Source organism: Miscanthus floridulus, chromosome 15 (assembly GCF_019320115.1).
Source record: "Miscanthus floridulus cultivar M001 chromosome 15, ASM1932011v1, whole genome shotgun sequence".
In the NCBI taxonomy this organism is placed as follows: domain Eukaryota; kingdom Viridiplantae; phylum Streptophyta; class Magnoliopsida; order Poales; family Poaceae; genus Miscanthus; species Miscanthus floridulus.
The window spans coordinates 44,378,460-44,392,485 of record NC_089594.1 but is presented as its reverse complement, the minus strand read 5'-3'; the positions used below and the strand labels follow the sequence as shown (position 1 = coordinate 44,392,485).

Sequence of the window (14,026 nt, the reverse complement as noted above, 5' to 3'; positions counted from 1 at the left end):
GGAGGTTTCATGTCTTGGTTTTCGGCGCACTATTATTTTGGAAACGGTTAAGAAGAATTTTATTCTCATGAAACTCTCTCTAGGCCTTGTTTAGATTGGGGTTATGAATCAGTATTTGGCACTGTAACACTTTCATTTGTATTTAATAATTATTGTCCAATCATGGCCTAACTAGGCTCAAAAGATTCGTCTCGTAATTTACAATCAAACTGTGTAATTAGTTATTTTTTTATCTACATTTAATACTCCATGCATGTGTCTAAAGATTTGATGTGATGGAGAGAGAGTGAAAAAACTTGCAATCTAAACAAGGCCCTACTTCATTAAACTTTTATCACCTCTCTTAAGTAATACAATGCTATGTCAGAGTTTTTAATGTCTATGAAATTCTATGCAACTCCTATTGTGATAGGCCAAAATAGACGGTGTGTACTATACACATCACGCGCACTCCGCTACATATTAAAATAATTGGCAATAACCCGCTTACACAGTCGGCATCTTCGACTATAAATAGACACTACATCAGCCTCTCCTACTATGCATAAGCAAAACCTTCAATTATAGGGTTCGTCTAATTTTAACCCACAACTACAAAACCGTCTAGAGGTGATACTCCAACTGTCAAAACCGTTCACTTTTAGCACCTGGGCGCGGGCAGGGCTGTTTTGTCCTACGTGGAGCGGTTTTGACCCCGCTGGCATTGACCACTACACAGGCCCTCTTTCCTCCCGTTCTTGCACGTGTGAAGGAGGCAACGGAGCACACAGTGCGGGAGCAGGGCGGCGGCATGAGCAGGCTGCGGCGACGGCGCACGAGCAGCACAACAACACGATGGTCGAGCAGGCTGCCACGGTGCGTGAGCAGGCAGCGGCAACGGCTTGCGAGCAGGGCGGTGGCGCTCGAGCAAATTGCGGCGGTGGCGCCCGAGCAACACGGCAGCGCGCGAGCAAGCTACGGCGGCGGCCTCCTCCCTGCGCCCCAGCCGAGCTCGCCACGACATAGCAGCCGTCTACACTCTGTCGCTGCAACTGCACCCACCGTGGACAGAGCAGCCGCACGCGCCGCGGCAATAATGCTGCCCGCGCTGAGCCTCCTCTATGTGGCTCTGCTGCCCTTGTACCTCTCCCTCACCCTCCGGTCACTTCAGCCGCTGCAGCAGTAGAAATTGGGGGTTGAGCTCCACCGAACGGTAGAGTCTAATAAAATACCACTAATAGACTTGCTGAGACTTGATATAGCTCGTGCTCACCTCACCTGAACCTCTACCGCAGCCATTCAGCCGGTGACGGGGCCATGTCCGCCGCAGAGCGTCGCTGACCTCGCTATCCGCATGTGGCCAGCCTTTAACCAACACCCTCCGCCTCAACCGTAGGCACTGCTAGCACCAAAGTAAGACGTGGATGCTCCCACTCAATCTCTACCACTCCCTCACTGTCTAGGCTTCCTGGAACAGTCGCGCCGGTGTGGTCAGAGCGCTAGAGTTCATCGTTTAACTTCTAACCGCCGCCCATGGTTTCGCTTTGGTCCATATATGCTCATAGACTCGTTAGCTTGGCCGGTGCATCGCTCTTTTGCCTGGCGTAACCGCGCCGTGTCGGTGGGCGCCGCACTGGCGAACGTGGGGGCCCCAGAGGTCTTCTCAGCTCCTCCCCGCCGCAATCGTGGCCGACGGGCTGCCAGTACACGTGGGCAGGAGGCCCCACCCCGCCTCCGGCCGAGCCACGGCTAGCCCCGGGACCGCGCAGGCCCCGCGCTGCTCACCAGCAGGCCTCCTCCACCGCCATGGTTGTGCGTGCATGTGTAGCAGCGGCTTGGCCGCGTGCCTTCGCTGCCCTTGTTGACGCTCTCCTCCCTCTCGAAATCTACGGCGGCCTTCAAGCCTGCGGCTGGCTGCCCGTGTCGGCCGGAGCCCACAGTCGGATCGTCCTGGCTGAGGCGCTTGCGTCATGCAGCCCTACGCGGCTTCGTTGTGAAGGGAGGTGATGAGTGGGTGACGTGTGGGCCTTGTATGTCACCGAGATGGAGGTTGGCAGCCTACGTGGCGGTCAACACCAGCGTGACATGGTCAAACCCGCTCCACGTAGGACAAAACAGCCCTGCTCGCGCCCAAGTGCTAAAAGTGAATGGTTTTGATAGTTGGGGTATCACCGCTAGACGGTTTTGTAGTTTAGGGTTAAAATTAGACGAACCCTATAGTTGAGGGGCTAAAAGTGGACTTAATCCTACTCCGTACGTAATAATTAAGTTGACGTGGAAAGCCAAAAATGATTCTAAACTGTACAACGTTGGCAAGGCCAGTTCACACTACAGCGCGTGATCCAGCTTTACGCGTGCAATTTTTGCACCATCGGAAATGATGTGCTGGCTCGCTTGTAAGGCCAGTTCACACTAAAGCACGTGATCCAGATTTTTTCTCCCATTGCAAAGCATAGAAATCGTTAGAGGTAATCATAACTTTAATTGTCATACGTACTATCAATGTGTTGCGAAAATTAAATATAGAGTTTCATGACTTTCTTTAAGGTTACATAAAAATTTGTAGTTTAAATCTCTAATTAAAGTCGGCGAGGAGTTAGTCACCGACGTGTCAAAGTTTGGTTTGTTCGCTGATGTTTATGATAGGAGACCTCTCCCGTTTTTCAACAAGTCCTCATCGGGATTGTGGTGATACCTTTATTTATACTAGATTAGATGACAAAGTACTCAAGTTTTCAGTTTATGATTTAATTAATTGGAGTATAAGCTGATAAAAAAATTAATGTATATCTATATACCTAATATTAAAGAGGCAAAAATTCTCGTCACCCATTTTTCTTGTCCACCTCGCCGTAACTACCTGGGCTGGGTAGTGGAGAGTTTCTTCTGTGTCTCGTATGTGACCCGAACTCATGGTGCATACTTATATGAGTTAGGACAACTCACATCTATCAAGGATGAATACAGAGTCTAATTCCAATATGTATTGGGTCACGCCATAAGTATCTAGCATGTGACGCCAGACTCATGGCCTACGTTCATACAAGTTAGAACAACTTACATCTTAGGATGACACGGACTCCTATTCCTACACGTACTGGATTCTGGTACAATGCACGAGTGCGTTTGCTATAAGGATAACTTTTGTTTCGAATCAAAACTAAATCAGTAATTTAGTTTCTAGAAATCTTTGTTTCCTATAGAAGTGTCAGTGGTTTAAATGACTCATGATATTATATTTATTATTTCTTTTTTAGAAAAAAAAAAACCATACGGTAGGACTGGGGTAACCAAACAAATCGGAAGCTGACATAAAAAACCGGAAACAGAGGAACGGGGAAAAGGATACTGCATGGGACGCAGAAAAAAGGAAACAAAGATGTGATGTCATGCTCGTAGCCTGGTACACATGTGGTTCGAATTGGCCTATCTAACGGACGATATCAGCGGCTAGTTTGTCGCGTCCTACACATGTGTGATGCGTGCTAGTCGTCTTCTGGTTCGATGGTCTAACCTGTGCGTGTGGTTACCGGTCAACTTCGATCCTCTATACTCCGTACGTAATAATTTAGATTCTACCCAAAATCCAAAAAATTTTAAGATTCCCCGTCATATCAAATCTTGCGGCATATGCATGGAGCATTAAATGTAGGTAAAAAGAATAACTAATTGCACAGTTTGTCTGTAATTGACGAGACGAATCTTTTAAGCCTAAATAGTCCATAATTGGATAATTTTTACCAAATACAAACGAAAATACTACAGTAGCCAAAAGCCAAAAATTTTCGCATCCAAACGGGGCCTAAGTTGACGTGGAAAGCCAAAAATGATTCTAAACTGTACAACGTTGGCAAGGCCAGTTCACACTACAGCACGTGATCCAGCTTTACGCGTGCAATTTTTGCAACATCGGATATGATGTGCTGGCTCGCTAGTAAGGCTAGTGTCAGCAGTGGAGGTTTCATGTCTTGGTTTTCGACACACTAATATTTTGGAAACGGTTCAGAAGAATTTTATTTTCATGAAACTCTCTTTACTTCATTAAACTTTTATCACCTCTCTTCAGCAATACAATGTCATGTCAGAGTTTTTAATGTCTATGAAGTCTATGCAACCCCTATTGAGATTGGCCTAAATAGGCGGTGTGTACCGTACACATCACGCGCATTCTACTACATATTAAAATAATTTGCAATAACCCGCTTACACAGTCGGCATCTTCGACTATAAATAGACACTTGCATCAGCCTCTCCTACTATACACAAGCAGCTCAAAACTTTAGCCAGCTAGCAAGGCGCATGGCTCCACTTCTTGCTGCTGCCATGAATCACACTGCCCATCAAGGCCTTAGAAGCCATCTAAGACGACCCAATAATGAGAGTTTCTCACGGCACCACCTTTCTTCTTCATCACAAAACAGTAAGCGAAGGTGTAACCTTAGCTTTAGGCCACGAGCTGAAAGAGTAGCAGGCAGTGAGAATGGAGTCCAAAAGCTGAGCTTCTGGGAAATCCCTAAAAGGGACTGGTTCCCGTCTGACTTCATCTTTGGCGCCGCCACTTCAGCATACCAAGTATTATTTTCTAGCACGAATGTTTACATCTTTGTTAGATATGAAAAGAAAGTAGTGTTAACAGTTATTACAATGACAGCTAATACCTAGAGGAAAAAGAGATGATGTGTGTGAATGCATTGTTCGAGCTGTTTGGTTTTACCGACACTAACGCAAACGCAAATGATTTAAAGCTGCAGATCTTACCGGCGGGAAATGCTAATTTCATTTACGTTTACGTTACTGTTGTACCAACCAAACACTATGATATTTTAATTATTTGTTTGATATGCACAAAATTAAGTGCTATACATATGATATATATCTGCGTAGATCGAAGGTGGTTGGAATGAAGATGGAAAGGGGCCAAGCACTTGGGATCACTTCTGCCACACTTATCCGGGTAACGTATATATACCCCAGCGGCCCAGCCTTTTTTTTGTTTATAATAATAAGCACGCAGGATGTATATGTACCAACAATAAGATGCAATTTTCAGTGTATAACCATCATATGTGATGTCCTTCTTTCCTTAATTCTTCCTGTTCGTTCTTTCATGTGCATATCATCAATAGAAAGGATAGCGGACGTGAGCAATGGGGACGTTGCAACCAATTCGTACCATTTGTACCCTGTAAGTACTGAGATTATGTCATTGATGACTAGCTAATATTATAATTACCTCGAAGTACCTGAGATGTATTGTATGCAGTTAGCTCTGTTAAACATGTAAATATGTATGATTATGAAGGGATCTATTTTGTATTGTGCATATTTTTTGTGGCAAAAAATTGTTAATGTATATGCACTACTAACTTAATATGCTTGTTAATATATATTGTCATCATTATTTATGTTAGTATACTTTTGACTGGCAGGAGGATGTCGGATTGCTGAAGGAAATGGGCATGGACGCCTATAGGTTCTCCATCTCTTGGCCCAGAATTCTGCCGAGTAAGTAATACTCCCTCTGTTCCAATGAATAAGTCGCTTTGATTTTTTTGTTTCATCTATTTTACTATGTATCTAGGCATATTATTATATCTAGATGCATAGTAAAATGGATGTAAAAAAAAATCAAGACGACTTATAATTTGGAACGGAGGGAGTACATATATTAAAATTACGAAGTATGTTTTCCATGGTGCATGCATTAATGCATCCAATAAGGCAATAAGAGTTGTTGGATTGTTATGATGCTAATTTCAGCGTATGCTTACGACTTTCAGAAGGGACGCTCGAAGGAGGTATTAACTGGGAAGGCATCCAGTACTACAAAAGTCTCATCAACTTGTTGCTAGAGAACGGTAAAAACCCATTTTTCTTCCTGGTTAGATTAGCAGCTTAATTAATTAATGAAGATCGTAATCCAGTGAGAAAAAGTTTTCACACGAATCATTTTTTACTCATTGCAACCCAGGCATACAGCCATTTGTAACAATTTTCCATTGGGACACGCCTCAAGCACTGGAGACAAGTATGGTGGCTTTTTAGATCAGAGGATTGTGTAAGTACTATACACAGTTAAAATAATATGCTCACATCTATCATTATTTAGTCTACTTGCTCTCACTCCCCTTGCACAAACAAAAAATACCAATGAGAGGATGGCGATTCTGGAGTTACATACATTTTGGACAATGAATTTGTATTATGGTTCGCATCAAAAGTATTAGAGAAACAGCATCATCAATTGTCATTCATGGAATTGCCAGTTAATTAGCATATATATAACACATCATTTGGTTTTGCAATTTTTCAGAAAAGATTACACAGACTTTGCTAAGGTGTGCTTTGAGAACTTTGGTGACAAAGTGAAGAATTGGTTGACCTTTAATGAGCCCCATATATTTTGTTCTATGTCATACGGAACCGGGACCCTTGCCCCAGGGCGGTGCTCACCGGGACAAAAATGTGCTATCCCAACTGCAAACTCACTCACTGAGCCATACATTGTTGGCCACAACCTTCTCCGAGCCCACGCTGAGGCTGTCGATCTTTACAACAAGTATTACAAGGTACCTATATATATATTCAAAGACTCATATACACTCTTCTAAATTAATAGGTAGTGGTACAATATATACTCCAATATTGATAAATAAATTCCAGGGTGAGAACGGACGCATAGGGCTTGTGTTTGACGTAATGGGTTATCTGCCATACGAAAATACGTTTCTGGATCAACATGCCCAAGAAAGGTCCATGGACCTTAACCTAGGATGGTTCGTGGAGCCGGTGGTTCGTGGTGACTACCCTTTTTCCATGAGATCGTTGGCAAGGGAACGGCTACCCTTCTTCACTGACAAAGAGCAAGAGAAGCTAGTGGGTTCCTATGACATGATGGGGATAAACTACTACACCTCAAAGTTCTCCAAGCACATCGACATCTCACCAAACTACTTGCCAGTGTTCAACACTGATGACGCCTATGCCACAGAAGAAAGTAAGGAACAATAGTTGGGTACTAATAACCTTACTGCTTCATTGTTCCATTAAAAAAATCTGACATTCTCATATTAATCGTGCACTTTTATTCTTCTGTCAACCAGCGTATGGGCCTGACGGGAATCCTATTGGTCCTTCTGTACGTGCCGTCCTAACACTATATTATTCTTTACCATATTTTATGCTCAAAGTGATAATGTAAAAAACCCATACAAAATTAAATATAATCATATAGTGCTCATGGTTAAAGTTTGACACTTGAAAAAGGAATGTTCGTTAGGCATGCAAATGTTTTGTGTTGGCATTAAATCGGAACAAATATGTCGTTTGTTCTTGTAATATGCATATTGGATCGATATTCATACTTCAGTTTGCAGATGAGGAATTCGTGGATCTACATGTACCCTGAAGGCCTAAAGGATGTCCTTATGATCATGAAGAACAAATACGGAAACCCACCCATATACATCACTGAGAACGGTAAGTAGTAAAATGCTATATATTTTTGCATTTTTGTTGCAATTTAGGTCATAGGTTGTACTAAATTTTAGCTACCTACAAGCAATTGTATATTTTTATTCTTCTTATGGGCCTTTTGTAAATAAAGGGTTTTTGATACTTTTTAAACAAGCAAAACGTTGAAAAGTATGTAACTAAACTTTTCATGATCACAAAGACTGGATCACCGTCACAAATGGTTTCAATTTCGCAAGAATAGCTCTGTCTTCTTTGTTTGAAAGATGAGCTTAATCCTATATATATGCACATTAGCTAGGCTAGATGAATCACTATCACAAAGACCGGATCCAGTGACGTACGTATCTAGTCTAATCGGGATCATATCGTCCCCAAAAAGAAAATGAAATCAGTTGCATATTGAGTCTGAGCTTGTCATATAATAATCACATGGTATGGGCATCTAATCAGGACCATGAATGTGGCGAAACTAAAGCTCGCCCCATAGCTTGCTAATAAGTTACTGTATTCATTAAAACATCTGGCGGACGACTGAGATGACTTGGCCGGATAATCCATGGAAGTGAGGCACTGAATAGGGTGATTTATTTGTTTTTACAGGGATGGCTGACGTTGACAATGGCAATCTACCCATACAAGTTGCCTTGAATGACCACAAAAGGGTAGCGTACCTCCAGTGCCACATCGCAACTCTTAAGGAGTCAATGGAGTATGAATCTATAGAACTTACCTCTAGTTTATTTCATTCTTTTCGCTTATTTCATACATAGAATCTTGTCCGTTAATTAGTACACATTTTGTTGCACTATATACATACACATGTACATTATTTATATGTGGCGCACGGTTCAATTAAGATAATAATAATAATGCTTGCATTTGCATTGCATCCGTTCGTGCCAGCTTGGGAGCAAATGTGCACGGCTACTTCACTTGGTCTCTGCTGGACAGCTTTGAATGGGCCACCGGCTACACCGAACGTTTCGGACTCGTCTACGTTGACCGCAAACACTGCTGCAAGCAGCGCACCATGAAGCTGTCAGCCAGGTGGTTGCAAGAGTTCAATGGAGCTGCCAAGAAGGTTGAAGATAAGATTCTTACGCCAGTGCTTAATTAGAACACTGCTGGCTGATGTATGGTGGCACGCACTGCACGCATGGAAAACTTGCTGTGTGCCTGTGTGGTTTGGAACCCATATTTTTCTTTGCAGTGCCAGAGGTAGTGGAGACATGTTCTCCAGCACCCTGACTAATAATGCATCGTTCCTGTTCACTGTTACCTTGCTATATATGCAATAAATGAAGTGGTACATTTGCCCGTTTCAATATTTGTAATGTTGAATTATTATGGACGATGCCTTGTATTTGTCAGGGGCCCAAAGCAAATGGCCTGAACTTCCATATAAACTATTTTCCAATTGTATAGTATGTGAAAAAAAGAAAATTGAATTTTGTATGTATTTCTTGATGGTTCTGTTAAAACTCTGAACGAGATTGGAGCGGCGGCACTTGTTAAAATGCAGTATATCCAAGACACAAATACCTTTGGAACACAAAATAACTTCAACATTTTTTAATGAAAATTAAAAATATTTTTCTGATTTACTAAAAATATACAAAATACTAAAGGGTCAAGTATAATATATTATATTAATATATACCTAATATTAAAGAGTCAAAATTTCTGCTATTTTTTCGTCTGGCCCGTACTAACTAATTCTGTAGCTTTATTCCAACATGTCCGACGCGTCTTTGCTTTCCCAGTCCACTCCGAATCAGAACGAGTCCAGCACGCAGTTAAGTCCCTACAAAAGAAGAATCCTATAATTGTCCTCAAATCCATCGATTGCAAATCGTAAAGGAAAGAAGTTTGAGACAGGTCGTCCTCGTCCAGTCCGGAGATAGCACGATCTCGTGCAGCAACCAAAAAATCAAATTTATGTCGCTTTATATATCAGATATATGAAAAACATCTAATCAAAGAATTATATTTCTCAAGCAAATCAAACGCCCGAAGCTAAGCAAGAAAAAAATCATGAAGCAGTCCAGCGCCCACCGTCCAGCTGACCGTCGAGCCGTAGAGTCACGTCGCCAAACCTCGTGCCGCTGCACACAGCCCCATTCACCGTATACAAGATGTGCCCCCTTTGTCGGATGTGAGGAAAAAAAGAGATTGAAATCAAGCAAAGCGGAAAGAGAAGAGAGGAAAACAAATCAAAAAGCATAAGAGAGAGAGACGGAGGCTCTAATAACACTTGGATCAAGTGACAACTGAACATCAGGTTCCCTCACTGGATCGAATCCATCCACCATGGACAAGAAACCTCCTCCATCAAATCTTCTCCTCTAGCCAGGAGTTCCTCTACAGGCTTGGTGTTTCTCGCCCACCGCAGCCTCTCCACGGCACCATCAATCTCCTTCTTTGCTTTGCTCAGTTGCCAATTCTTCTGCTTTCCTGTGGGGTGGAAATCTGATGATGTAACTATATTCTTCTGCTTACCTCAGTTGCCAATTCCACTCTGTCAATTAGCACTTTGAGATTTTCTAGGATTCCTTCCTCCTCAATCTCCCCTTCTTAAATGGTGAGAACTCTGAAATTATCCATGCCAATCCAGTGTCTAAATCTTTCTCCCCTTGGCTCAATATCAATGTGGTAAAAACCAAGACCTCGATTAGCACTACCAAAATATTGAGCAACCGGCTGATAGAGGTTTCTGCCATTCATGGCACTTGTCCACCACATGATCCACACTATGGCAGATGAAGCAAGATTTGGGTCTATGGCAGCCTAAACTGTAGTGACCTAGCTCTCCACAATTATAGCAAGCTACATTCACCAGCTTCTCATTGATATCAGGAACTATATCCTCCTTTGTCTCCGCAGCCATCTCAGTTTTTGTTTGCTCAGCAACTTTCTCCTGATTCGGACACTGTTCTGCATCTTGTTGAGGTCTCCCTTGCTGGTTCCTCCCCCTTCCTCTTCCTCCCCCCTGGAATCCCCCTCTAGGTCTGTTGCGCCCAGCGGCGGGGTCGTATTATCAACCATGAGCCCCCCAAGAGAGTGCCACCGCACCTCCTCTTCAGGATCTTTGTGTTGGGTTACACAGACATACCCAATATAAAGCATTCCGAACAACTCACTTGTTAACCACTCAAGTCCCCAACTTAGTTAAAACAATCTTTGATGATAGAAGCTTTGGAGAATAATAATTCCAAGTTTTGTTACACAAACGATACTCCTAGTCAACTCTAAGTTACACTAAGTCGCTCATCAATACATCGGATTACAAGCAGCTCATCTTGGAGAATGCCCAATCCAAGGTCTACTAACCTGGCACTGGATTGAGCTTGGCTCAGGCCAATGTCTTACATACCTGCAAAACAACTTAACAGCAGCACCGTGAGTACATTTCATACTCGCAGGATGTAATTCTAATATATAGATATTTGATGGATGCAAGGATATTATCAGGAATTTGTACATTTGCAGAAAAGCAATGGCGTTTCTTGAGATGACATGCTAATGATTCATTATTAAAACATAAGCTTAAATAAGTTCATAGCAACTAGAAAGGTGATTCGACATATGTAATTCATTCATCATCAAGGTTTCATCATTAACACTGTTAGAAGTAGAATGAGGCCAACCACACTGTATTGCAAGGCCCAAGAGGGCTAGTATACACATGTACATATGCAAAGAAGCCCTCCAAGTAGAGGGAAAACACATATACCTCCTATACATCTAACACCCCCCCTCAAACTCATGGTGGATCTACAACACTGGGTTTGGAGAGTAGAAATCTATGATGAGCCCGGGTCTATGCCTTGGTGAAGAAATCAGCTAACTGAACCTCTGAAGGCACATGGTGGAGCGTCACAACCAGATCATGCACCTGCGATCTCATGTAGGAAGCATCAACGCCAATGTGTTTGGTGAGCTCATGCTTGACTGGGTCTCGAGCAATACTGATCGCACCGGTGCTGTCAGAAGAGAGAGGAGTGGGTGCAGTGGCAGGAACACCAAAATCCTCAAGAAGCCATCGTAGCCATGTCACCTCCGTAGTCACAGTCGCCATAGCACGCAGCTCAGCCTCAGCACTCGAGCGGGAAACTGCAGTCTGCTTCTTGGTTTTCCAGGCAATCAAGGAGGAGCCAAGGAAAACACAATAGGCAGAGAGAGAGTAGCGATCATAATGATCACTCACCCAAGTCACATCAGAATACGCATGAAGCTGAAGAGAACTAGAACGAGAGAAGAAAAGGCGCCGAGAGATAGTTCCACGAAGGTATCGCAGAACACGAAGGAGGTGAGCATAGTGGAGCTGGGTAGGAGCTGAGATAAACTGACTCAAGATATGCACAGAGTGAGAAATGTCAGGACGAGTGATCCCAAGGTAGACAAGACTCCCAACAAGCTGACGATAGCGAGTAGGATTAGCAAGTGGTACACCATCAGTGGGTCGTAGGTGAACACCAAGCTCCATAGGAGTATCAACAGTGTGGTGATCAGTGAGAGCAGCACGGGAAAGAATGTCCTGAGTGTACTTCTCCTGAGAGAGAAAAATACCATCAGATGTGGAGGTGACCTCAAGACCAAGGAAGTAACGAAGGGGACCCAAATCAGACATAAGGAATGTCTCACTGAGACGCTGCTTCACAAACTCAATGTACTGGGAATCATCGCCCGTGATGATCATGTCATCGACATAGAGAAGAAGAAGGGTGAGACCACGAGGGGAAGTGTGAACAAAAAGAGCAGGATCGTGATCACTTGGCGTAAAACCAGCATCGATGACAACAGAGGAGAAACGCTCAAACCAGGCCCGAGGAGCTTGCTTGAGGCCGTAGAGAGAATGGCGCAACCGACAAACCAGGCCATCAGGAACAGAGTATCCTGGAGGTGGCTGCATATAGACTTCCTCTCGCAGCTTGCCATTGAGGAAGGCATTCTTGACATCCAACTAGGATATCGACCACTGACGAACAGAAGCAACTGCAAGAAGAGTGCAGACAGTAGTCATGTGCGCGACAGGAGCGAAGGTCTCCTCATAGTCACGACCTTGCTCCTGTTGGAAGCCGCGCGCCACAAGACGAGCCTTGTAGCGCTCAAGAGAGCCATCCGAGCGGGTCTTTACCTTGTACACCCACTTGCAAGTGATAGGGGTGACGTGAGGTGGCAAAGGAACAAGATCCCAGGTGCTAGTACGTTCTAGGGCAGCAATCTCCTCAGCCATAGCATGTTGCCACTCCTGGTGAACGGCAGCTTCCCGATAGGTCGCGGGCTCAGCCAAGACGGCAGCAGTGAAGCCAAGGCAATCGGGACGACGAAGGATGCTGCGATCACGAAGAGAATAACGAGGAGGAAACTCGGGAGGAGGTCCAAGGACGGACGAAGAAGAGTCAAGTGGTGGTACCGGGCGCGGACGACGAGTGTAGTAGTGAGTGATCTCACGAGAAGGACGCAACGATGATAGTGGAGGAGAGACTGGTGGTGGAGAGGTAGGAGGAGGTGGTGAAGGTGGAGAAGTAGGTGGTGGTGGTGGAGGCGGAGTAAAAGATACCTGAGGGGGCGAAGAGGATGGAGACGACAGCGGAAGATACCACTTAGGTAAAGTGAGGAATGAGAGGGACTCAGTGGTACTAGAAGAACCGGAAGGGGAACGAGGATAGTAAGGCCGGGATTCATCGAAGGTGACATCCCGAGAAATCCTCATCCGACGAGCAACAGGGTCATAGTAGCGATAACCCTTATGTTCCGTACTGTACCCAAGAAAAACACACTCAACAGACTGAGCAGTGAGTTTTGTGCGCTCACGACATGGAAGTAGGACGTAACAGACACACCTAAAACAACGAAGATGGCTATAGGAAGGAGGGGTGTCGAAAAGATGCTCATAGGGGGTGCAACCCCGAAGACAAGTAGAGGGTTGGTGATTTATAAGAAAAACAGCTGTAGAAACCGCCTCAGCCCAAAAATGAGGAGCAAGCATAGAAGAGATCAAGAGAGCACGAGCAGTCTCAAGAGTGTGGCGATGCTTGCGCTCAGCAACACCATTTTGAGCATGAGCACCAGGACATGAAAATTGGGCAAGCGTACCCTGCTCAGCAAGGTAGGAACGATGAGCAGTGGAGATGTACTCACCAGCAGAATCCGCACGAAAAACTCAAATGAGAGAGTTGAACTGGGTACGGATCATGGTGGCAAATTGCTGGTAAATAGAAAGAAATTGACCACGAGAAGACATCAAATAAATCTAGGTAAATCTCGAATAGTCATCAATGAAAATAACATAATATGATTGACCCCCTTTTGAAACAAAAGGTGCAGGACCCCATACATCAGAGTGAACATGATCAAAAGGTTTCTGGGACTTAGACTCACTAGAAAGGTAGGGGAGTTGCAACTGTTTGCCAAGTTTACAACCCGTACAATGAAGAGTAGTGTCACCAGAAACAGGACCTAAAACACCACTACCAACAAGGGTGGACAATCTAGAACCAGAGAGGTGGCTAAGACGACGATGCCACTGCGCAAAAGAAGTGGTAGACGAAGCAGCTGACACGGATGC

At 44.1% G+C, this 14,026-nt stretch overlaps 1 protein-coding gene across 1 annotated transcript; it reads left to right on the top strand.

Moving 5' to 3' along the window:
- The first annotated feature begins 4,069 nt into the window (after positions 1 to 4,069).
- On the top strand, positions 4,070 to 8,782 carry LOC136508348 (4-hydroxy-7-methoxy-3-oxo-3,4-dihydro-2H-1,4-benzoxazin-2-yl glucoside beta-D-glucosidase 2, chloroplastic-like). Its single transcript, XM_066503001.1, is given in 13 exon segments — positions 4,070 to 4,551; positions 4,864 to 4,933; positions 5,106 to 5,164; positions 5,409 to 5,484; positions 5,760 to 5,837; positions 5,951 to 6,001; positions 6,004 to 6,037; positions 6,293 to 6,548; positions 6,643 to 6,976; positions 7,083 to 7,117; positions 7,356 to 7,458; positions 8,056 to 8,164; positions 8,359 to 8,782. Coding segments are annotated over 13 exon segments (1,692 nt in total). The 5' UTR covers positions 4,070 to 4,278; the 3' UTR covers positions 8,573 to 8,782.
- The last annotated feature ends 5,244 nt before the right edge of the window (positions 8,783 to 14,026 follow it).